The sequence below is a fragment of the Momordica charantia genome (genome assembly GCF_013281855.1).
Source record: "Momordica charantia cultivar OHB3-1 chromosome 9 unlocalized genomic scaffold, Mcharantia_2.0 BLBB01000009.1, whole genome shotgun sequence".
In the NCBI taxonomy this organism is placed as follows: domain Eukaryota; kingdom Viridiplantae; phylum Streptophyta; class Magnoliopsida; order Cucurbitales; family Cucurbitaceae; genus Momordica; species Momordica charantia.
Window position 1 is genome coordinate 31,210,917 of NW_028275167.1, and position 22,482 is coordinate 31,233,398.

Sequence of the window (22,482 nt, forward strand, 5' to 3'; positions counted from 1 at the left end):
CACTAAATTTTAATGGAAACCCTCGACAAAAATATTGGATCAATTCGCCATTTGGTACTCTAATTTGAGATGAAATAGGAAATAAGAGAAAATGAGTGAGTAAAAGACGAGCTCATAATTTTTAAGCTTTAAAATGTTAAATTGAAACTTTTAAAGCTATAGTGACCAAATTAAAGTTATAATTTATAGTCCATCTTGTAAAAAAATTTTGAAAAATAAAGTTAAAATTATGTGGGCCAAATCTTTTATTTAATTTAAATATGTGCCAGTTGTTGTATGAGACTGAAAAATAAATTGTGGCATATAATATCATTTTTCCTAAATATCTGCATATTTATTTGTCATAGTAAAATATTTTGAAACCTATCTTCTTACATTGTCTTATATCTTGTTTTCTTTGTTGCCTTTAATATGAAATTCTTGACTTTAAAACATGAAAAGATTCTCTCCTAACCTGAATCAAAATCTTTACTGTTTCTATGTACGGATATTATCTTCATCATCATCTTTTGTCATTTGTATGTGTTCCTTTATTTTATATTAAAAATTCATGTATATTATATTTGTTATTTTAACAATTATGTGTTTATTGCCAATGATATGGGTGAAATTCTAATACTAGATTCATTTGAAGGGATGGGAATCAAATTGTCAAAATCAAATCGACGTAGTTGGATTAGCTGACCCAATCGATGTACGTTTTTCACAAGTTCAATTTTTGCTACTCTCAACTGTGCAGATCTTTGTGTGTTCAAATGTTTGTCGACTTCCCTCATCCAAATTATGCATCAACAATACATATTACGTTAATTTTTTTTTTAATTTTTATCATCTCTTTTACCTGATGTTATATCTAAAAATATATGTTTAGGTTAGGTTATGCATTTTTGCTCTGTCTATATAATTCTTTTTTTTTAATTAAGTCTTTATATTACCTCGTTTTCTGCCTATTTATATACTCTCCATCTTTTTAGCAATTTTTACATTATTTGTACTGTATATGCATGATATGACACTAGCTTCCAAATGATTACTATTTGTGTAATATTTTAGTAGCATGTGATAAACTTGTAAATAAATTTTTTATTGATAAAGAAAAGAAATTAGTAATTATGTGGGTCCAGAAAGAACGTAGAGAGGGATTTGGGCCTGGTTGGGTGTGAAGAGAGGCCCAAAATGTAGCCCAAGCGAAGACAAAAAGAAGAAAACAAAGGGGCGGAGGAGGGTGGGGGTAGGGCAGCGGCAAAATCCGGCGTCAAGAATTGGTAATCCGCCAGGCGCCACCCCACTGGACATCCGTAATCACAAATCAGAATGAATCAAACTAAAAGAGAGAAACGACGACACGGACACGACTCAGTTGGGTTGGGGTCGGCTTGAGCGAGTCAATGGAGCGCGTGGGCCCACTTCTAAGCACTATTAATACCCACCCACGTTATCGCACTGTCTAAGGAACCTCTAAACTACAACTCCAAGTTGCGATTTGCGAACGATACACACAGAAGGGAGAATTAGAAACTTTGGAATCGGATTTTTTTCTTTTCTTTTCTTTTCTTTGGAAAAAAGGCGACAAAGAGAAACGGCTCTCTTTGCCTTTTGTTCTGGTTTTTTTTTTTTTTTCCTCCTTCGGTTCATGTAATTTGTAATAGCCACGACTGGCACCAATCATTGTCGAAGACAGATAGATAGATAGGGCACAAGCACACAGCCTCTCGCTTCTCGGCCCTCGAATTCTTAGCCCTCGATTTTGGCCCGTTTCTTCTTTTGAATTCTTTTGATCTTCTCTCTCTCTCTCCCTCTCTCTCCCAATTATTATTCCAATTTTTTTCCGATTAATTTCGGAAATTCTTAGGGATCTCTCTCAGTCTCTGCTTATTTAGAGAGATAGAAAGAGGAAACGGCTAAATACTTTCCGTTTCTCCGCTTGGGACTGAATCTGCTTATTTTCCGCGCCTTTCTCTGATTCTCACAAACTGAACCACTGCCGGCGGTTCGCCATTTCTGGTCAATCGATCTGTTGCCTTGATTTGACTCCTTCAACCGCCGCTTCGAGTGGAGGGGGGAACTTGATTGATATTTGAGTTTTTTGGGATTTCTTTTTTTTGACACACGAGAATGTGGTGGATGATGGGTGAAGGTGGAGGCCATTACTGCTCCAAGAAATCCGATGATATCTGCGGCGAAGTTTGTGATCAGGTACTTACTATTTTTGCCCTTTGATCTGTTTCCTATCTCTTCTGTTTTCGGTCGGTTTCGGCTTTCCTCGTCCAGTAATCGGTGATTTACGTCTCGTTCGTTGTCCGAGTTTGTTTTTCCTGATCATGGATCAATATAAACCCCTTTCTCTGGAACTCAAATTTGGATTAAGGAATCGTCTGCTCTCACCGGTTGGATGCTTAATTGACTCTTGCATATTAGGGCTTTCTCTTCTCTGTTTCTTTTCTAGTTTTGTTTGGGGCAATTATATCATCAAATCAAACGCCTTATGGCTCTGCAATTTTTTTTTCTTTGCTATGATGTTGGGTAGTTTATTCTGAGTCCTTTTTTTTTTTGTTTGGGCGTACCTGGAGATCTGATTGCGGAAACTTGGACTGTCCTATATAACGGGGCTTTCCCACGCCACATTTACCAGAAACTTCTGGAGAATAAAATCTGCCCTAGCGAAAATGAATTTTTTTCTGTAATTTTTTTAAACTCTCTCGACCTTAGGAGGTTACCATAAATTTGGGCATCATACGTGGAGTCCGCTCCTTTAGGTGAATCGACATTTGAGATTGTCCCTCATCCACGAACCTATTGTGTACTTCTGATTTTCAGAAATTGTTTCCTTTCTGCATAGAGAATATGACTTAATTTTCTATGTCTTCAGGGAGTATAATTGGAATTTATGTGTTTTAAAATACATAATCTTCATTCTTGGCTTAATTGTTTGATTTCTGAAAATAATGGAGATTTTGAAGTAGTCCAAGTTTTGTAGACATTTGTGTATTAGTTTTTCTTTTTGTTACTCGTTTCAGATTTTGACCAGGCTTTCTTTTTTTCTGTATTCAGGAATCAAATCGAGTATTGGGCATGTCAAGACTCCGCTGCATTTTTCGTGGATATGATGTGAAAACATTCCTCATCCTTTTTGCTTTAGTTCCAACGTGCATCTTAATCATCTACCTGCATGGACAGAAGATCTCATACTTCCTACGGCCACTATGGGAATCGCCACCAAAAAAATTCAATATGATTACTCACTACTATGATGAGAATGTACCTATGGAGAACCTCTGCAAACTCCATGGTTGGAAGGTCCGGGAGTTTCCACGACGTGTTTATGATGCTGTGTTGTTCAGTAATGAGGTTGAGATGCTCACCTTGAGATGGAAAGAACTCTACCCCTACATTACACAGTTCGTTCTCCTTGAGGCAAATTCAACATTTACTGGGAAGCCAAAGCCATTATACTTTGCTCGCAGTAGAGACCAGTTTAAATTTGTGGAGCCCAGATTGACTTATGGCACTGTCGGAGGCAGATTTAAGAAAGGTGAAAATCCTTTTGTTGAGGAGGCATTTCAACGAGTAGCACTTGATCAGCTTCTCAAAATTGCTGGAATTTCTGACGATGACTTGTTGATAATGTCCGATGTCGATGAGATTCCGAGCAGGCACACCATTGATCTCTTAAGATGGTGTGATGACATACCAGATGTCCTTCATCTTCAGCTTAGGAATTATCTGTATTCTTTCGAGTTTCATGTAGATGACAACAGCTGGAGGGCTTCGGTCCATAGATACCAATCTGGCAAGACAAGGTATGTTCATTATCGCCAATCAGATGACCTGTTGGCAGATTCAGGGTGGCACTGTAGCTTCTGCTTCCGTCGTATCAACGACTTCGTTTTTAAGATGAAAGCATACAGCCACAATGACAGAGTAAGGTTCTCGAGTTATCTGAAACCCGAAAGAATTCAGAACATAATCTGCAAGGGCGCTGATTTATTCGACATGCTCCCTGAGGAATACACTTTCAAAGAAATTATTGGAAAAATGGGACCGGTTCCTCATTCGTACTCAGCAGTTCACTTGCCATCATATCTTCTGGAAAATGCTGAGGATTACAAATTCCTTTTGCCTGGGCATTGTGTAAGAGAGAGTGGCTAATATCTCTCTTAACTTTGATATCTAGCTTTTGAAAGTTACTTGCTCTGGAGCCTGTCTGACACCTCGTGGACCTTCCATCCCGACAGTCATTGGCCGGTGCGTGGCCAAGACGATTGCCCTGATAAAGCTAATGTTAATTCTTCTGGAAGTTGTAACTGCTTGACGGTTGAACTAATTCCATGGATGGAAGTTATGTGTAGATAGATATCTGTTTTCTTTGAGTTGGTTTGGTTGGAGGAGTTTATCTATTCAATGGGTGGGTGAATCTTGCTGTCTCAGGAGCAGCAAATTAGACAACCCCTGGTGCATTGGCATTGTATTTTGAGGCTGTTGTGCTTTTTCCCCGTTTCTGGGAAATTTTGTATACACGACTATTATTTATATCATGTATTCATATCTGCAATTGACCTGATTTCTAATTCTCTCTCTGATACATTACTTGTGTGAACTTTTCTTCAGTTTTAACTTGAGTAGCATCCACATTTGTAAAGTTCCCTTTTATAGAATCAATTTATTGAAATCAGAGTGTTATTTATTAGGCAGCCTGTTGGGTAGGTTACCATCAATGCAGAAAGGTTTTTTATTTTCGTCGATGTCAATACTTACGTTGTAGTTACAGAGTGACCGAATTTACTCGTTCACTCAGCTGGGACATGAACTTGACACAAATGTGGTTAGATATTTTGGTACGTTTGGAAACCTCTTAAGGTTTGTTTCAATGGTACATAGGCTGTAGATATGAGAGAAGTGTCTTGTTATTCAAGTTGATTCTCCTATAAAAAGGCTTTTAACTTTTACACGAGGTTTCAAAGTGATGTCTCTTTCGTGTCCTAATTAAAGTCAAAAACTTCACTGGCCCTACTCTCAAAAGAAGGTATTGGATTCAATTCTCATCCTTGGGGAATAAAATTGTTCTATATATGCACTGCGAGACGTTTCAAATACACATTCACAAACAAGAAAAGAAACCATCATACTTGTTTCTCTACCAGCTTGGAAATGTCTTCTGAAAATTTCCAGTTCAAGTCCCATGCTCATCATGGTTTTCATTCAAACGACTATGGAGGTTACATTTCTGACTCTGCGCTCGTGACTCGAAGGCACCACAAAAACCATAGACCTCATGTAACCTTCAGCGACGATTGCAACGACAAATCTGATGTTCGCGAGGCTCCTAGATACCACCATGCTCACTCCTACACCGAGGACATTGATGAGGAGGCCGAGGAGTTCATCAGGCTGAAACACAAGAAATTGGAAACAAACAAACAGATGTCTGTAGACTCTGACTGAAAGAAACTGCATCTCCTGGCTGTGTTTGTTATCATTGTTACATTATCATGTGGTAAAGTTTTTACTGAATTATACAGCTAAATAATTTTCTGATACTTCAGAGCTCCTTGCAATACAATTGTTAAAACTCTTGAAGTGCCTACGTAAACATTTCAAGGTTCCAGTAATAATACAGACTGTTTAAGTTGTATTTTATCAATTTCTTTGCAGCCCCTTCTATACATACTCACATATGAATACTGAATTCTTCTTGTGGCACTAAAAACTTCGAGAAATGTACAAAGAATTCTCAATTTCTGTGGATTTCATTTAACTCTCTGTTGTTATTTCTTTCCAACTTGCTTATGGTTTCAAATCTGTCTGAATCTCTCCCTCCTTGGGTCATGAAGATGACAGGTTTTTTTGGGTCGTAGATCCACAGTCATTCATATCAAAATGTTATACAAAACTTGAGATCTTCGTTTAATTTACTGCCAGAAATGAGTGGCCAAGGATTTTGGGGCCCCAAAAAGATTGGATCTTTGCCATGAGGTGAAGGATTGAAGCATACCCAGTGGATATTAATATCAAATAAATACAAGAAAGACATGTCTGGTTCATGGGAGATCCTTCTTCAATCTTCAATATAACGAGTACAGACAAGTTACAAATCTTTGTGACAGAAAGAGAAAGCAACAAACATTTGACACAAACGCTCATTGTGTCAAGGCCAATAGCTGAATTCAAGCCATCCATTTGCCCAGCAGAGAGAGCAGTTGTTGTGTTGAATGACTTTGGAACTAGATTTTTCACAGAAGGGACCGTCCCACATCGAAATTTCCAGTTATGTGACTCCCCAACTGCTCCAAGCCATTTAAAGCTGCTTGCTTTGACTGATTCTCAGTTGTCTTCTTCTTCTTCTTCTTCTTCCTCCCACTGAGGAAATATGAGTATGACCCTGAAAAGCCTGATGAATTCTAAATTTGCTTTTGGGTGCTTCTATTTTGGCCAGGAGGTTAATAGAACAGTGAAGAGGAAGTAGGAAAGATTTATCAGAAAACACTGTCACGAGCCCTCATCTTTCATTGTACACTACATATATATAAAGGAAAGTGATGATATTACAAAACTTCATCCCTTTCGCTCGGATTAAAATATGGAGAGCGACATGAGAGAGAGATAGAGTAGGAATTGGGAGAAAAAAAAAAGAAGAAAAGAAAACGCTCAAAATGGTGGAATGAAAGCAAAAGTTTCCTTTCAGAAGCTACGCTGAAAATTAAATTCTATTGAATGGAGCGACAGAGAGGGCAAGTAATGTGCTTATTATCAAACCATTTTGAAAGACAAGCCTTATGGAAAAAGTGCTTGCAAGACAACTCACTAACTTCCTCGTCGGCTTCGAACCCACAAAGACAAACACAACACTCTGCCGCAATACACCTCGAAGCAGAGCCATCCTCTGTTCCGCCATTGAAGCTTTGGCGCAAGGATTTGAACTGGGTTATTGAGATTCTTCTTTCTCTTGCATTTTCTGAATCGTATTCTTCCTCAGAACTCGAAGGGCTCGCACTGCCACTCGCACTCATCATTTGTATCACAGATCTCACCAAGCTCTTCAAGAAAGCCATTGACATTACTGTGTTCATCAATAGCACTGGTAATAGCAACACTCCTTCAGCCGGAGGCGGAAAATTGGAGAGCCCCATCTTCAGAAACCCTCAATTTGTGCACTTTTTTTTCAGCTAAAACGAAGTCTGGAGGTGGGGGAGTAGAAAAATTAGAGGCAAACTCCAAATTAAGCCCAGAAGTGAACTCTAGAGGGCTGGGCTGGAGAATATACCATTTATACATTTGACTGAGGTTCTCTTAACCACCAATGTTTAACCCTGGTTAGGGGCTGACCATGGGGTTGGGATACGTGTGGTGTTTTGATTGACTGTGATGGTAAAAAAAAAGACCACCTTTTCATCGGGAAAATGAAGGGAACATCTGTACGGCCACGTGTCGGAGGGAGAATGCAATGACCAATTTGGAGATGACATGTGGTGGAGAAGATGATGACGCTTCAGTTTCACTTTCCGTGGAACTCTCCTGATTTGTGTAGCTGCATAAATCTAGGGTTGGTCTCTTCGCACCTTTCAGAAGTCAGCGGTTATATTCCGTTTTCTTTCCTTTTAACTTTAATTTATTTTAGTTAAAATATTTATTTTAATCTGTATTTTAAAAAAGCGATTATTTTAATTATAATTTTTTTATAATTTAGATACGATTTTATATTTAATATTTTTCTTAAAACGTTAATTTTATGTTAAAAGAAAATTCCTTAGAGGTAGAATTTGCATTAAAATTTTGAAGATAAAGACTAAAACAATCATTTTGAAAAAGTATACGAATTAAAACAAACATTTTAAAAATATATGAGAACTAAAATTAGAATATAGATATGAAAATGAATGTTTTAGAAGTACGTGGACCAAAATAGTATTTTAATCTATGTATTTTTAAATATAGTAGTAGTTTTAAAATTTTATATAAATAATTTATTTAACTTGAATTCAAATAAAAATAAACTATTGAAAAAGAGTCGGATATTTCTTACAAAAAACAAAAGTACTGATATTTCTCAAAATACATATAATATTTTTGTCATCTAAAAGTAATTATCTCAATTTTTGTTCATGTTAAATATTGATTTTTTTTTTCTTTTTGTTATTGTCTAGAGATGACTAATAAGGAAATGGAATTCATGATGTCTTTTTAGTCCAAAATGTGATTCCTTCCTCGAGTTCATGGATGAAATTTTGAACCTTCTGACTCATATATATTTTAATTAATTTAATTATGTTTAGGAACAAAATTGATATGTTTTAAGTCTAAATTTTTTTGTTAGAAAATATTTTGATCGAATTTTTAAAATTTCATCGTCCCAATAACAAGATACTACTTTTTTTTTCTTTTAAAAAAGCAAAAATAGATTAAAAAATTGCAGATAAGACATGCTTTTTATATATATGTCAAAACGAGTATAACTCAACGTTAATTAATATATATCTCCAACAAAAAAACATTATCAATTTGGGAAAGCAAACGGTCACACCTTGGTTTCCTCTTCCTCTCAGCCCTGCAATTTTGTACGTAATATTTTTTGCCTTTCTTCCCACGTGAGAAATTGAAGAAACTCTATAATTGAAAGCTTGGATTTCCTCCACATATATCCATCAAATTTCAGTTTCAGTAAGATCTATATCTTCCCGATTGAGCAGCTTTTGAACTTCCAAAGAGTCCGTTTCAAGATGAATAAGGCAGCCCTCCACGTGTTGGTGCAAATTTAGTTGACGAGCATTAGTTAGAATGTATATAAGAATTAGACGTATTCTTAATAGTTCTATCTTTATCATCCAAAATACATTCTAAATATTCAAACATGATTCATCTATCAATCTTTTCTAACATTACATCAAAGGATGATAGATATTCATTACATTAATAAGCATGGGAACCTATAAAAACGTCTCACAAAGTATGCGAGAAAATCATACTTTTCCATTTAAGAAAACCATCTCGTCTCGAGCCTTTGGCTATGAGGAAAGTTCAACAGCTGTGCGATATCTTGCTGCATACTCTCAAATATGAATATATACCATAAGCATTGGAAGCTGTTATCTGGTTGTGGATCCTCTTGTACGACGACAGCTATGATTGTTCCAATTGCATATATACCAATTTATCATGTTTTAGGATTCCTCTCGCTGGCTCATTTTTCCAGCCTAAAAGTGATTCCAAACCAGGTATCTGAAAATCCCAATAGAAAAGTGACAACCAAAATGAAATTCTTCTTAAATTATTATTATTATTATAATGCTTAACGAATTTATACAAATCAGTGGAGAAGTGGCTAATAATGGATTGTGTATATAATCTGATTGGGTCCTAATGTTTGGCTGAATTTGATGGATCAATCCCCAATGACTTGAAATACGCATTCTCCGCATTTGCCATCCGACTTTGAAACATTGTCCACTCTTTCCGACATCTTTCTCTCACCTGGCAACCAATACAACAACCACATCACTTATCACATGCAGATTAAGGAAATAAATCGTCAATTTTTTTTTTCTAACTGAGAGTTGGAGTTTTGCTCCCCTATACCCAAAGACATCAATGCCCGAGGTTCAAACCTAAGAGACATCAAGGGTTTTTTTGTAATAAGCTCACCAGAAGGTTCGAACTTAAGACCTCTAAGCTAGCATAACTAAGAGATCCCAAGCCCCTTCCAAGCCCTTTTCAAAGGTTGTCCCTTGGGGGTCTAAATCGTCAAGCTATATGTGTAAATCAAATCTGATGTACGAGTTCTATTTCTAATCTATTATCTCCTACTAAATAATTTCAGAGAGAGAGAGAGTGTGTACCCCTTGCCATGGCGCTTTCCCATTTTGAGTTTCTCCCTACAGAGAAAAATGAAAAGAAAGATCTGTATTAGCATTTAAAATTCTGTTTGGTGGGGAGTGAGGAAGAGAGCTGAAGAAACAGATCTCAGTTTACCTGGCTCCCGAGCGAGGGAAGACCTTGATGAACAATCCACTGAGCATCTACAACTCCAATCTTCTCATGTGCAGGCTGCTTTCGAAGATTTTTTAAGTTAGAAAGAGTTCATAGATATTACCAACAACACCGCCTCCCAAAGAATTGGTAATGATGCTGTCAAAATATAAAAGAGGGATGGAAGCTACCACTGACCTCCACACATTTTCTGACGGCAAAATCAAGACCCCAGCCATGGATTAAATCATTCTGCAAACCCATGTAACAGTAACAGGAATTAGAAAGACCGTTTGGAATGATGTAGATAAAATTCAAGAGGAATGAAGTCAGTTCTTACTTGAATCATATACCACACACAGCGCCAAGCATCTCGTGAGAACACGGGAGCCATGATCTCGACAAAACTGTAAAAGGAAACAAGTACAGACATTAATCCTCTATCAGCTGAAAAAGAAAACAGATGGGAAACTTTCACATTTTTCTTTGGGGTTAAGCTTACGCGGCACAGGGAGGCAAATTCGGCTCAGTGCACCATCCTGGCCTTTCCACTGTATCTCTGGAGGAAATTTGCCAAAACAAATAATTGTTAAACTTTCAGGTTTAATTGATCAATTTAACAATGCAGAATTTTTAAGGAAGTGAACATAGTTGTTCCATGTGAGTCTTACTTGTGAACTTCAAGATCATCCCTTTTCTTTGTCATCTGCCATGTTAACCCTCTGTTAGGTTCCAAACCGGGCTGTGAAATTTCCAAGCCATGCTTCCTCACCAATTTTATATATCTGGATTGAAAGAGGATAACTTAGAAGGTTACAACATTCAAATAGAAGCAAGGTGTCATTTAAGCTAATCAGTAAGCAACTCACTCTTCCGCATCAAAATGCTCAACCCCGAGGTCTTCATCCCACATAAAAATGTAGTCATAAGGTGCCACAATGTCGGGGTGTAAAAATCGCTTCGCATACCACCTTCAGAGGAAGTTTTAAGATTAAAATTTCATATAATATACAACAAAATTTTCTCAACGTTCACTATAACAGCATGATAGTTACCATTTACTTTGCTTTCGAGCACTCACGTGAATTGCTCGTTTCGACCATTCAAAGTCATCCCATTCAGTTGTTCGGCCATCGTAATGAAACAGAAGAATTGTGAAGTTTTCTGAAAACTGTGAGGAACCATAGTCAGTCTCGTATGCGCACAAAGAGAAGGGTGATAGTATATATAAAGTTATAGTTTGCGGGAAAGAGGGACCTTTTTTACTGCTTTATCAATGTTGTCTCTCTGGTTATAACCAACAGTGAAGGTTACAAGGTAATTTGGTTTCCTAGTTAAGTCCTGCGAACATTTATCTGATTAAGTACCATAAGGTAATTAAAATAAACCTGATGTATATCGAACATGGATATGATATTTCAGGATGTCCTGTAATGACAGTGTTTCTATAATACTCCATGTAAATTCATGTATTTTACAAAAATCAAAATTGTGTGTGCAAATCAAAACACACCTCATTGGGATTGCCCCACAATCTGTGTAAATAGAAGTCTGATTCAGCTGCAACAATCCCTGGGGCTAGCATTTCTGCTCCTCTAGGATTTGATGGAACCCAAATCTGCATCATGTCATAATTAGAGGAAAGAAGGATGTCTGAGTCTGAGGTGAATAAACTAAAAGCAAAACAATCAGCACCTGCTTCGCAAGATCATCCCAGTCTTTCACGTTAAAGAAGATCAAATACAAGTAATAGCCATATAGTGATGCAAAAATGATAAAAGCATGTACAAATCAAGAAATTAAAGAACCAATACAGGAAAAATTAGTATTCCCATGCTCCCACAATGCAAAAGAATTTTCAATACAGAAGTCCAAAGTTGTCATATCTATTTAGTTCAGAAACGTCTCTGCATAAGTTAATTCATCATTCTCCTAACATGTTTAACCAGGACCTTGAAAAATTATGCCAATAAATTTGTAACAAGAGGAAGAAAAAGGACGTGTAGAAGTACAATTTCGAAAGTGATGAGATAGCGAAAGGCAGACAATGAAAAATGCCATTACTACTTTGATGGTAGGTCCCAAGGAAGAGGGAGTATTTTTATCCTACCTCCTTTAAAGGGTATTTTTAGTTTTCATCCTAACCAGTAGGCACTAGCTAATTCATCCTCTAAAGCATTTAACGTCTTCATGTTGTGTAGCCGGACTGTTAAATCTATACATAATTCTTCAAAGCACCAGTGGACAAACATTGCAACTTAAAACGTAACAACACTACATATTCTGATTGTTCAAACCAATAATAATATTGCTTTGCATGATATTAATGGGTCTAACACCAAACATATAATTAAGAAACCATAACATTTAGAAGGCCATCAATAGCCAAAAAAATTGCCATTCACCATGCAAGTACATATTGATGAAAATAGAATACCTTTGATGTGCCATTCAGATTTCGAGAATTATTTAAGTCTCCATTACCACTCCTGGTATAAGATGGCAACTTTTGAGGTGTTTGGGTAGTAGATGGGCCTGATTTTAGGTCAGTATTATACACGTGGTCAATATTTGGGATAAGGCCAGAGGGGATACCTAGCTGCCAATATCATAAAAACAAAGAACATTAAGCTTCTACCCAAATAATCATATCAAACAGTTATCATGTTAATGCAAACGGAATAGAAATTTAATGAGCACTAGAAAATTCTTCAATATCAACCTTTGTTAGTGATAATGTTGGGAAAGATATTCCTATCAAAAAGCCCATAGCTACTCCCACAAAAGTTATTATAATAAGCCTCATGCTGTCATTCGGTTTTCTATTCACAGAACTGCAACAGCAAAAATGCAAATTTGCGGAAAACAAGTGAGTACACAAGAATCATGAATTACTAAGAAAATAAATTATAAATAATTGGTTTTTTCCAATTAAATTTTGACATTCATAATACTGCACCTGCGATAAAGGATTCCCATGATATCTACAATCCTCCAAGTTCTACTGATACAATCTTAGTCGCTGATTTACAAAGTGAGGATGGGTCTGCATGATAAAGAAAAATACATGTCCAGTTGGATACAAGATAAAAGAAGACATTCAATGAAAGTGAATGGGAAATTCAAACCACATGAATGAAGATGTGTCTAATATGCTGCAATAAGAATTCAAAATTTAACATCAGACAGAAACGAAAGACATAAACTTTCACTAAATGATGCATAGTCGTAAGTCATATGGAAAGTAAACAGACTACGTTAAAGATCAGAAGAAACTCCTGGGTGCTGTTCTAAAACTCACACATCAAAATCTGAAACTGCTCTGTAAATCAGGTTCTGTTATAAAATTTCACAAGCTATATAACACGATAATCATCCCCTCTACTTAACTATTTCATTCTCTTTTTCCTACTCTCTGATGTTCAACGCATGCAAGTAGACCTTGAACAAAGGAAAGGTGCGCAACCATGTGCCCTTTCCTTGTCTAACTTATACTACAGACTCTATGAAGCAAAGTAGACATGTGCTCCCCTTTGAGGAGACTGAAAGAGAGAATAAGCAAGCACCCAAAATCCGGCTTTTTTGATTTACACGATTAAGTTCAGTTTTCACAACTTGACCAGAAAAAAAATGATATTGCAGCACATTTCCCAAATAATTTGGTAAAAAGAAGAATTAAAAAGACAACAAAAGAAAGAAATTGACCTTGCTTTCGATTAAAGATACAGAGTTAAAGCGATTTAAAACAAAAAAACCCGAGCATAAAGTTAGCTTAAAACTTCGGAACAAATACTTTGACATTCATGAATATCCAAAAGTCTCCGCGATTAAGAATAAATAAACTCCACTGAAATATCACCACAAAATACGCATGGTGTAGAAGCTAATCTAGCAATAATAAACTCCAGCTAACTGCTAGATATAATTAAGCGAGTCAACGAATTCAAAACGAAAATCAAAACAAAACTTGCTGAATTTCATACCTTTAAGTTTAAGTAACCTCGAGGATTTTAAAATGAAGAATCAACTTGAACAGTAATCACTTTCAGCTCGTAGTACACTGATTACTAAAAAACTTTCACCCCCAGTCTACGTTTTCCTTTATGTAAACCAATTAAAAAAAGGAAAGTCAATAGCCAGAAAAACAAATAGAAATACAGGATTGAAACGAGATGAATACAGCAAGAGCTTACCATATAAAGAATTAAAGATAGACAAGATCTGTTCCGCAACCTCGGAATCACGAGGAAAACCAATTCCAAAAGTGAATTAAAATCCTTCTTCCGAGATCGCGTTGCGGTGCAAAAAGCTGGAGATGAACGAAACGAGCGTGACTGAAACGGCCAAAAAACAACCAAGAAATTCAGCAGAAGAGAAGACGACTCACTCTCAAATTGGATTGGATGTGCTCATATTTATCTTCACGTTAAACCTTGGCCTTGGGGGCGTTTCCAATTAAAATTCTGCAGTTTCAGCAGCGGGAGGGAGACGGGTTTTGGGGAATTTGACTTTCTTTTCTCCTCCAATATTTCCGGTTTTTTAGTTCATTTATTAATCATAAAATTAACAATTTAGGTCCATTTTTCCGAATAAATCTTGCACGGTTCGAGGGGGGTATTACTGACATTTGGCTAATGAAAAAGGCCCCAAAACCTAGAGGGGAAAAAAATTTAACAGTCTTGTTGTTTATTGAAGCATATACTGAAATATGAAAAGTAGCGCCGACTTTGTCGATAAAAAGGCATGGACACGATATTCATTTCCCCCTGGCCGGCTTGTGAATTGACTATCTTTGAAAATTAAAAGAATTTTAAAAATATATTTATTGATAATTAATTGACTAATTTTTTCTCATAATTAAAATACTAAAATGATTGGAGAACAAGTGTATAAACAAGGGAACATGTAGAATTCAAAATATAATAATTTAATAAGAATGTGAATTGAGGATACTTAAATAATTACCTAAAGATAATATTATATTATAAATATAATTCAAACCTACCACCTACAATGAAAGGTAGTGATGTTTGGCAATTTGAATTATCTTCCTGTTGAATTTTTTATCTTTCATCTTAGTGTTCGTGATTAATTATAAACAATAATAATTTTCCATTGTAAAAGAGAAAGGAAAGAGGGAGTGTTTTGTTTTTAATTTTATCATATGTTAGTTGCTTAGTTAATTGGTTGTTCATCAAAACAAGGCCTCGAGGTATCCCGGAACCCTTCCTCCCTGACAGGACGAGCGAAACCTTAGTTGCCGATTGACTTGGTATTCTGGACGAAGCCTATATATATACCCACATAAAGTGGAGAGACCCCTCAAAGCAACAAGTAAGAATGGCTAGGTTGATAGCTGGGTTAAGAAAAGGCGAGTATGAAAAGACGTATCGTGCAACCGTCCCTGTAAGCTGCCTCATCGATTCAATAGAAGCCCAAAGAGATGAATAGGATCCCGAGAGATATGTGAAAAACAGGTCCGATTATGCCTATTCCTAATCCTAAATGGAATGTAAGGACGTAGGGATCTATATGTAAACGTATCTATTTAAATAATGACCCATTCTCATAATTAGAATGTATATAACCTAGTCCTATTCCTGGTCCGGTATGGAATGAACTTATAATTATAGAATCGACTCGATCATCAGATTATAGATTATAAGTTCATAAACCTAGTTCATTCCTAAATTGGAAGAATATATAAGAATATTGATTTTTATCCATGTCAGTAACGAGATTCAAGAATGAAATTAGTTGGTGGAAGGAGAGGAATATGTCTCCCTCTCGTTGGGAGAAAAGAGATCACTTTTTCTTGAACCTTTATTTAAAAAAATTTAGCAAAAGATGGAGATCAGTAAATTGAAATTTTATATTTGTAAGATCGTCAATATTGCACCGAGGATGTTTTCAGAGTATACCAAGTCAGTATAACAAATAGTTGGAATTCCCAACGTGATACATTCTTGAAGGGTTTGATATTCTTCTTGCTGATCAACGATTATTACAATATCGGGTAACCCTATCATATATTTAATTCTGCCAAGATGAATAGAACCTTTATTTTAGGTACCTCTAAACCCGAACTTCAACATTAGTCTTGTTACGGTCCCTAAATTCAAAGCCCATTATTAATTGTTATTAATTACTAATTTGATGTTTGAAGTGATTTTGGCAAACCATTGTGAATCCATTTATGATCAAGTTTCTCTGGAATGGAACTTGATTGTCAATCTAGTTGGGATGAGTAAAAATCTATGCAACATGTGGTGGGTATGCACACTTTAAATTGGACAGAACAAAACCCAGTTAAAGAAAATATTAAAAAGTCCATAGTTTTGATCACAACAACGGATGGAGATTCTAATTGAATTATTTTAAGCAATAAATGAAATGGAGCAAAATGAAGAAACTGTTAATGACAATTAATTTATTTGAAATCCAATGGCTCGCTGTCACATACCACATGCCAGAACGGAGCACGAAGTTGGGCATTGCGGATGATGAGGCCGATTCGTCGTTGTGGGGAAGTGCCTATGAGACATTAATTAATATAGAAAGAAAAAAGAAATGCAATTTAAGGGTGGGTTTCCACTTACATATTATGACATGACACCTTTGATTTAAAAGTGGTCAATGGGTCTCATTGATTGCAGTAGAAGTGGACACCTCAAATTTGAATTTTACATCATGAAAAAATAGAAAAAGAAATTAATGTATGTTTTTTAGTTCAATACGTGGAGGTATTTAAAAGATATACATCTTAACCAATAAAACTAGGTTCGAGTTAGCGCCAAAAAAGAAAAAGAATTCTTAAAATGAAGTTGACCTATGATGGAAATAATTCCAGACACATCCCAATCTCAATTTTTAATAACATACAGAAGACATCAAACATACGGAAGACAGCGTGCTTACGATAAACTATTAAATCATTCAATGAATCAATTTTATTTTATATCTTGTACTCGTAAAAAAAAATCAGAGAGAATTTATTTTATATCTATGGATTTGGCGCAGTGGGATTTTTTAGGGTAATGAATAAGTGAATTTTATCCCAATATAGCAATTAAATACTAATTCTCTCAAGATCAATAGACAGAAAAACTCTCAAACTGAATATTAAAAAGGAAAAAAAAAATAAAATCAAACTTGACACAAGAGTGCTTAAATCCAAACATTGCATTCACCTACATTTGGTCACAAATTTCTAGTTTATTAAATAAAATCGAATTTTGTATCTAATAAGTTCTTAGTCTTTCACATTTGTGTTTATCCTTAAATTGTATATATTAAAAGTCCTATTAGATATTGTTCTAAAAGTTTGGAGACTGCAGTTGTAATTTAACCAAAATTATAATATATATATATATATATATATATATATATATATATATATGTTACTTTCCGTGAACAGTAGAAAGACTAAAGGCATCAATTAAGTCCTGGACTTCTGCCATGGTTATCATATCAATCAAGAGAGGATATGAAAGAGTCTATTTGTTAGGTAAGGTTGACTACCGAAATCAGGTTTTAGGTTTCCTAATAAATGCTCTAGTTAGCCCCCCACTCACGCACACCCAATCTACGATTTACCTAACATTCACTATTCTATTAGAGTTTTGATTTTTCTTTTGTTGTTGTTGTCAGAATTGAATACTTCTCAATTCCATAAATATTGACCATTTACATATTCTTTTGGATAACTGACATTCATTTAGAAAGTGAACTCAACAACAAGATCCAATGAAAATCACTATTCCAGAGTTCAATATTTCAGTTCGAACTTTGAAGCTAATTCATGGCTGACACATGCAAAACACTTTTTATGCACACACGCATGTCTACCAACAAGGGGAAGAGCGAGCAAGCAAGCTATATCAAGGAGGTTTTGCTGGATGCTAGTTATACTACGTATACACTATTTTGATAGAATGTCCTGCAGTAAACTATACAAAAACTCACATAAACTATCACGTATTCTCATAGACTGGCAGCAACTTTGAGTAAGCTAACTCAAATTCTCTCTCATTCTCACCGTATATATCCTTAATCAGTTGCAGAGATATATACACATCGGGCAGTTTATCTACTCACTATGCCTCCTGAGTGGGAATGTCGAAATTGTGCAGTGTTGTACCTGGGATGGAAGGAAGCCATAGTTCCAAGCGAGTTCCACCAGACCCGAGCGCTGCATCCGAGCACCTGGGTGATATGACACGCACTACACACCCGTAACTCTCAAGTATCTCGCAAGCAACAGTCAGCCCGGCTACAAAGTTCCATGTCATATTGTCTTCCACCCTTTCCTTGGACAAGAGATCTGCTCCAAATGGTGTGAGTGAATGCATCTGCGTCTGAAGGAAGTTGCACCAACAAAACAAATATCAAATATTGGTAGAGATCATAATACGGGCACGATTTAAACAAATGCCCAACCACTAACCATGTAGTGCATATCGGGGCCATCATCATCTATAACTATAAGTGCACCACCTGCTGGCGCTGTGGTAGATACAATTTCTACCCTTCCTCCAACACGCGTACGTAATAGTGCACCCTCAATTAAATTGCTCAAAGCCTGACGCAGTGAAGATTCTTCCACGGCAATTTGCATAGAACAAGCCTGTTCACTTAGTTCTACTATACGTTGCTGTTTACACGCCAGAGGTTTCACTGCCTCAACCAAATCTATCAGTACATCAGAAACGTTGCATGACCTTCCTGACATTACATTCAAAAATCGTCAGATTAGTAAACTTGAGATTATAACTTTGAAAAACAAACTGACTTCATTTAGGAAATGCAAAGATATTCATCCTATTGATGATGAGCAAGTATGAGAGAATTTAATTATCAGCATCAGAACGTCAAATACTCCAATGTTTGTGCACCAGATTGACTACTGCAACATTTTATGATAGGGATGAAACCAATAGGCAAATGGATTATGGATAAATGGTGATCAAACATGCACACGTCTAGAATTCTAAGCAGAAGAATCAATCCACCGGTAAGCAGTACCCAAATGCTCAAGCAAAACCTTTTCTTGCACATATAGGGCAAATTTAAACGGGAAAAAAAAACCAAAAGAGGAAAATAAACCATCCAGGATAGGCCTAAAACCCAAAACACCAATATTAAATAACCCGTGAAATTTCCTTGACACTAACATTTGATGTGGATCTGTTTGTGTTTCATGAAGTTGCTACATTTTTTAGTCTGTTTCAGAACTGTCACTATTTTCATCAGATGATGACCACCCTCTTCTTATGCTGCTTTTTATTCACAGACTACCCGTGGTACATTTATTTTGTTAAGTGGCCCCTTCCTTCGTCCATTGGCACCCCTTAATGCCCATGATAATTCATGGTTTCTAAGAAAGGGTTTCCTTCTTGGTTGAGCAAGAGCTTGTTTAATATCATTCAAGCTCGTTGGATATCTCTAGTGGGGAATTAAAATGCTCCTCCATGCACTGCCCAAGGCAAGAAACCACCTGCAATAAAGCTGGGATTTCTGAAACATCCCCTGTACGTTGCTGATCATTTCCAGCATTGGTAATCATAAGTTCCCCAATACCATTTAACATCAAAAGTCATAGATGACAAAAATTAACAGCAAACCAAATTCATTGGGGCAAGGTTTCGCATGGTTGGATCCCAAACATAGAAATTTTTTTCTGATATCCTACTCTGCCCTAGAACACTGTGCTGGACAACATTTAAAGTAAAAGGCCCAACAAGTGCCCAATTCTGATGCATTCATTAGTTTCTGAAAAGAAGAGGTAACGGGTTGAACTGTGAAATGTTCAGATGTGCCACATTTTCATTCTTCCTCAAACTAAGGAAATCATAAACATTGGAGGCAAGAATGTACCTAATTCCATATCGTTGAACAGGAGCAAGCACCGCAGGTGGCATGGGCATCTCTAAGTCCTTAACTGTAGTGTTAGAAGAAACTAACCCACCTTGCATTCGAAGGCTAGAAACATCTTTCGGAAAGTTATCCAACTGATTTTTCACTGACTCAGACAAAGGGTTTGAGGACTTGTACATTTTCTTCAGTGTTTCTTCATTGTAGTGCACTATATTTGCCTAGAAACAACACAAGTAAATTTTTGTCACGTAGTAACACTTCATAAGAAAACATAGACAAGTCTTTTCACCGAGGTAGTCTCATGTAACTTTGGGCTGAAATTTCTAGTTAGTAATTTGTTTTTCTGAGCACATAATTAGAATTGTAATGCAATGAACAAATCGACCAAATGGAATAAATAAGCACTTCAAAATGACAAGGATCATGTAAAAAGAACAAGAGAATCACAGTAATAGCAAGAGAAAAAGAGAGATCAAGTGCCTTAGTCAAGGAAACAGCATCCTGCAGTTGTCGAAGGGTATCTCTCATATGATCCCCTTGCAACAGTATGTCTTCTAAAATCTCATATGCAATCTGCAAAACCAAGTAATCCAAACACAAACATGTATAAACAGAGAAAGAAGTGACCTAGCACCTTAAAGAAATAAAAACTCTAACCTCGCTCTTCTTCATGTGGACAGATAACATCTTACTTAAACTTTGGATGCTAGAAAGAGAACCACGAATCTGTGAGAGGATAAAATGTGAGGGAAAACATTAATCTGCAACTTCTTTTTTTCCTTTTATGAGCACTAACATGCTACTTAATAAGTGAAAACACAAAATGAAGTAAGATGTAGAACGCCTTACTTGGTCAACCAGATTGCTCATCCTCAAATTATTTTGCCATGATGATTGCTGGAGCAACATTGCTTTCTGCAGAAGAAAAAATGCTGTCTTAAACTAAGTGACAAAATACAAATGGAAGCTAAGAAGCACAACCTGTAAAATTGTCAGATTGCAAGAGTAATAAAAAATAACCATCAGTGGCAATGTACTGAATGAAAACGATCCAACAAACCTGATCCATGACGTATGCCATTGCAAGAGAACGGGAGATGTGGAAGGCATTTGATTGCCGATCTTGATTAAGCTTGTACGTTCTCAATGGCCCATTTGTAGTACTTTGGATTCCTTGTGTACTTGTCTCTGAGCCAGTTAACAGAGCACAGGCTTCGTATGGAGATGAGTACGGCCACAGATCATGATCAGAACTCTGCATACCCATGCATCTTTCCATTTCCAGGTTTGGAAGCTCGGCGACCAAGAACCCCACAACAAAAGGGTGTTTCACCATTGGAAAGACTATGGCATTATGCTCTGGGATAACTTCCACCTACAATTGAGACTGACTTTTTAAACTTCAACTATTAACCAATAGCGTATCAGTCATTTATCCTAAACGGCTATTAAATTGAAAAACTGAAGACGTTTAACCATACTCGTTGACTGGAAAAAGCGGCTTCTGCAGCACGTAAACCAGTTGGAACGCTAAAATTCCCAACCAACAGCACAACGTCAGTCACATTAACACCTGGGTAGGATGCAACACAACGCAGCTCTAGACGGTCCATCACATAGCTCCCAGCAGGTCTAACATAGACCTGTAAGAAAAAGCATCTAAATCCCTTTCCTCTAATCTCACCGACACATTACAGCTCTAAACTCTCGAACCTAAACAAACGCATAGAACTGTTCGGCAGAGCCAACAACTAAAATTTCAAACGGGAAAATAACGAGCATAATAGTTCACCCCAACAAATTTAGCTAAATATAAGTTTTAAGGAAACACAAACCGAGAGCAAGGCCTCAGGATCAACAATCCGGCGAAACAGGTCCAACTGTTCGACACAGAGTCTCCGGAAATCAGGGCTCGGCAGTACCAACCCTTTATTGTGGCTCTTCTCGATCCTGTGTACAAACTCCACAGGGGAGGTGGAAGCTCTGAGAATGGCAGACGCCACCGCGCAGGCTGATGACACCATAGGCCCATCTTCCTCATCATCGCGTACGGTATGAGCAACGTGCCGAAGCAGGTTGGGATTAAGGCTAGGGTTCCGGATGGAGGATGAGTCAGTGAGGGAGGAAGAAGCGGAAGCGAAGGTGAGTGGCCTGAGCCTAATGAAGCTGTGGAGTTTTAGGGCATTGTTGGAGAGGAAGGGGAGAAAGGAGGAGGAAGAATTGGCGTAGTAGAGAGGGTTTTGGAGAGCAGGCGCAGAGAGTAGCATTGCAATTGCAGGCGATGGCGATGTGTCTCTCACTCTCAGAGAGCAGCGTGTAAGCAAGCAAGACACGGAACTTCGTTGGGGAGTGGATGAAAACAAACGGATTTTCCCGGGTAGATCAGATGGAGCGTAGCGCGGACAGGTGTTAAATCTTTTTCTTTGGTGTTTAAGAAAGTATGGATAAAGTTTGGCTCCTGCTCAGTGAGGAGCAACTTTGTCTTACCATTCGTGAGTATTGTAAAAAATAATTTTTCTAGTTAATTAAAAAATTCTTGATGAAAAGATAATTTCATGAAATTGCCTTCATCTGAGTCTTGGCTTTGCAGCTATGATTGATGAAGTTGTTTGGACGGTCGCATTCTCAATAATTTTCAAATTTTTT

At 36.8% G+C, this 22,482-nt stretch overlaps 4 protein-coding genes across 4 annotated transcripts; 1 reads left to right on the forward strand and 3 right to left on the reverse strand.

The window, feature by feature from the left end:
- The first annotated feature begins 1,430 nt into the window (after positions 1–1,430).
- LOC111019712 (uncharacterized) lies at positions 1,431–4,561 on the forward strand. Its single transcript, XM_022296133.2, has 2 exons — positions 1,431–2,196; positions 3,052–4,561. The coding sequence occupies exons 1-2, from the start codon at positions 2,116–2,118 to the stop codon at positions 4,147–4,149; spliced, it is 1,179 nt and encodes a 392-aa protein (XP_022151825.1). The 5' UTR covers positions 1,431–2,115; the 3' UTR covers positions 4,150–4,561.
- A 1,408-nt stretch (positions 4,562–5,969) lies between these two features.
- LOC111019714 (putative E3 ubiquitin-protein ligase XERICO) lies at positions 5,970–7,223 on the reverse strand. Its single transcript, XM_022296134.2, has one exon. The coding sequence runs from the start codon at positions 7,125–7,127 to the stop codon at positions 6,705–6,707; it is 423 nt and encodes a 140-aa protein (XP_022151826.1). The 5' UTR covers positions 7,128–7,223; the 3' UTR covers positions 5,970–6,704.
- Positions 7,224–9,234: 2,011 nt separating this feature from the next.
- On the reverse strand, positions 9,235–14,505 carry LOC111019745 (uncharacterized). Its single transcript, XM_022296187.2, has 17 exons — positions 14,348–14,505; positions 14,154–14,269; positions 13,944–14,059; positions 12,920–13,006; positions 12,683–12,794; positions 12,398–12,559; positions 11,474–11,578; positions 11,218–11,301; positions 11,016–11,131; positions 10,830–10,931; positions 10,632–10,745; positions 10,463–10,519; positions 10,301–10,367; positions 10,159–10,212; positions 9,964–10,038; positions 9,831–9,866; positions 9,235–9,465 (listed from the first exon to the last, which is right to left on the reverse strand). Exons 4-17 carry the CDS (start codon positions 12,937–12,939, stop codon positions 9,352–9,354), a joined length of 1,218 nt encoding a protein of 405 aa, XP_022151879.1. The 5' UTR covers positions 12,940–13,006; positions 13,944–14,059; positions 14,154–14,269; positions 14,348–14,505; the 3' UTR covers positions 9,235–9,351.
- Positions 14,506–17,702: 3,197 nt separating this feature from the next.
- Positions 17,703–22,218, reverse strand: CSK (chloroplast sensor kinase). The gene is made up of 9 exons (XM_022296118.2): positions 21,672–22,218; positions 21,318–21,479; positions 20,897–21,211; positions 20,686–20,751; positions 20,494–20,562; positions 20,317–20,409; positions 19,837–20,054; positions 18,407–18,680; positions 17,703–18,317 (listed from the first exon to the last, which is right to left on the reverse strand). The coding sequence occupies exons 1-9, from the start codon at positions 22,101–22,103 to the stop codon at positions 18,057–18,059; spliced, it is 1,890 nt and encodes a 629-aa protein (XP_022151810.1). The 5' UTR covers positions 22,104–22,218; the 3' UTR covers positions 17,703–18,056.
- Positions 22,219–22,482: the final 264 nt, after the last annotated feature.

What these genes read in the sequence shown, in the direction of transcription:
- LOC111019712 (XM_022296133.2), top strand. Translation starts at nt 2,116, where the DNA reads ATGTGGTGGATGATGGGTGAAGGTGGAGGCCATTACTGCTCCAAGAAA. An exon ending in GCGGCGAAGTTTGTGATCAG is followed by an intron (nt 2,197 to 3,051) that starts GTACTTACTATT and finishes TTCTGTATTCAG; the next exon opens with GAATCAAATCGAGTATTGGG.
- LOC111019714 (XM_022296134.2), bottom strand. Translation starts at nt 7,127, where the DNA reads ATGGGGCTCTCCAATTTTCCGCCTCCGGCTGAAGGAGTGTTGCTATTA.
- LOC111019745 (XM_022296187.2), bottom strand. Translation starts at nt 12,939, where the DNA reads ATGGGAATCCTTTATCGCAG. An exon ending in GCTCGAAAGCAAAGTAAATG is followed by an intron (nt 10,932 to 11,015) that starts GTAACTATCATG and finishes CTTCCTCTGAAG; the next exon opens with GTGGTATGCGAAGCGATTTT. An exon ending in TTCCCTCGCTCGGGAGCCAG is followed by an intron (nt 9,867 to 9,963) that starts GTAAACTGAGAT and finishes TTTTCTCTGTAG; the next exon opens with GGAGAAACTCAAAATGGGAA.
- CSK (XM_022296118.2), bottom strand. Translation starts at nt 22,103, where the DNA reads ATGCTACTCTCTGCGCCTGCTCTCCAAAACCCTCTCTACTACGCCAAT. An exon ending in TCCACATGAAGAAGAGCGAG is followed by an intron (nt 20,410 to 20,493) that starts GTTAGAGTTTTT and finishes TTGGTTTTGCAG; the next exon opens with ATTGCATATGAGATTTTAGA. An exon ending in ATGCTGTTTCCTTGACTAAG is followed by an intron (nt 20,055 to 20,316) that starts GCACTTGATCTC and finishes TGTTGTTTCTAG; the next exon opens with GCAAATATAGTGCACTACAA.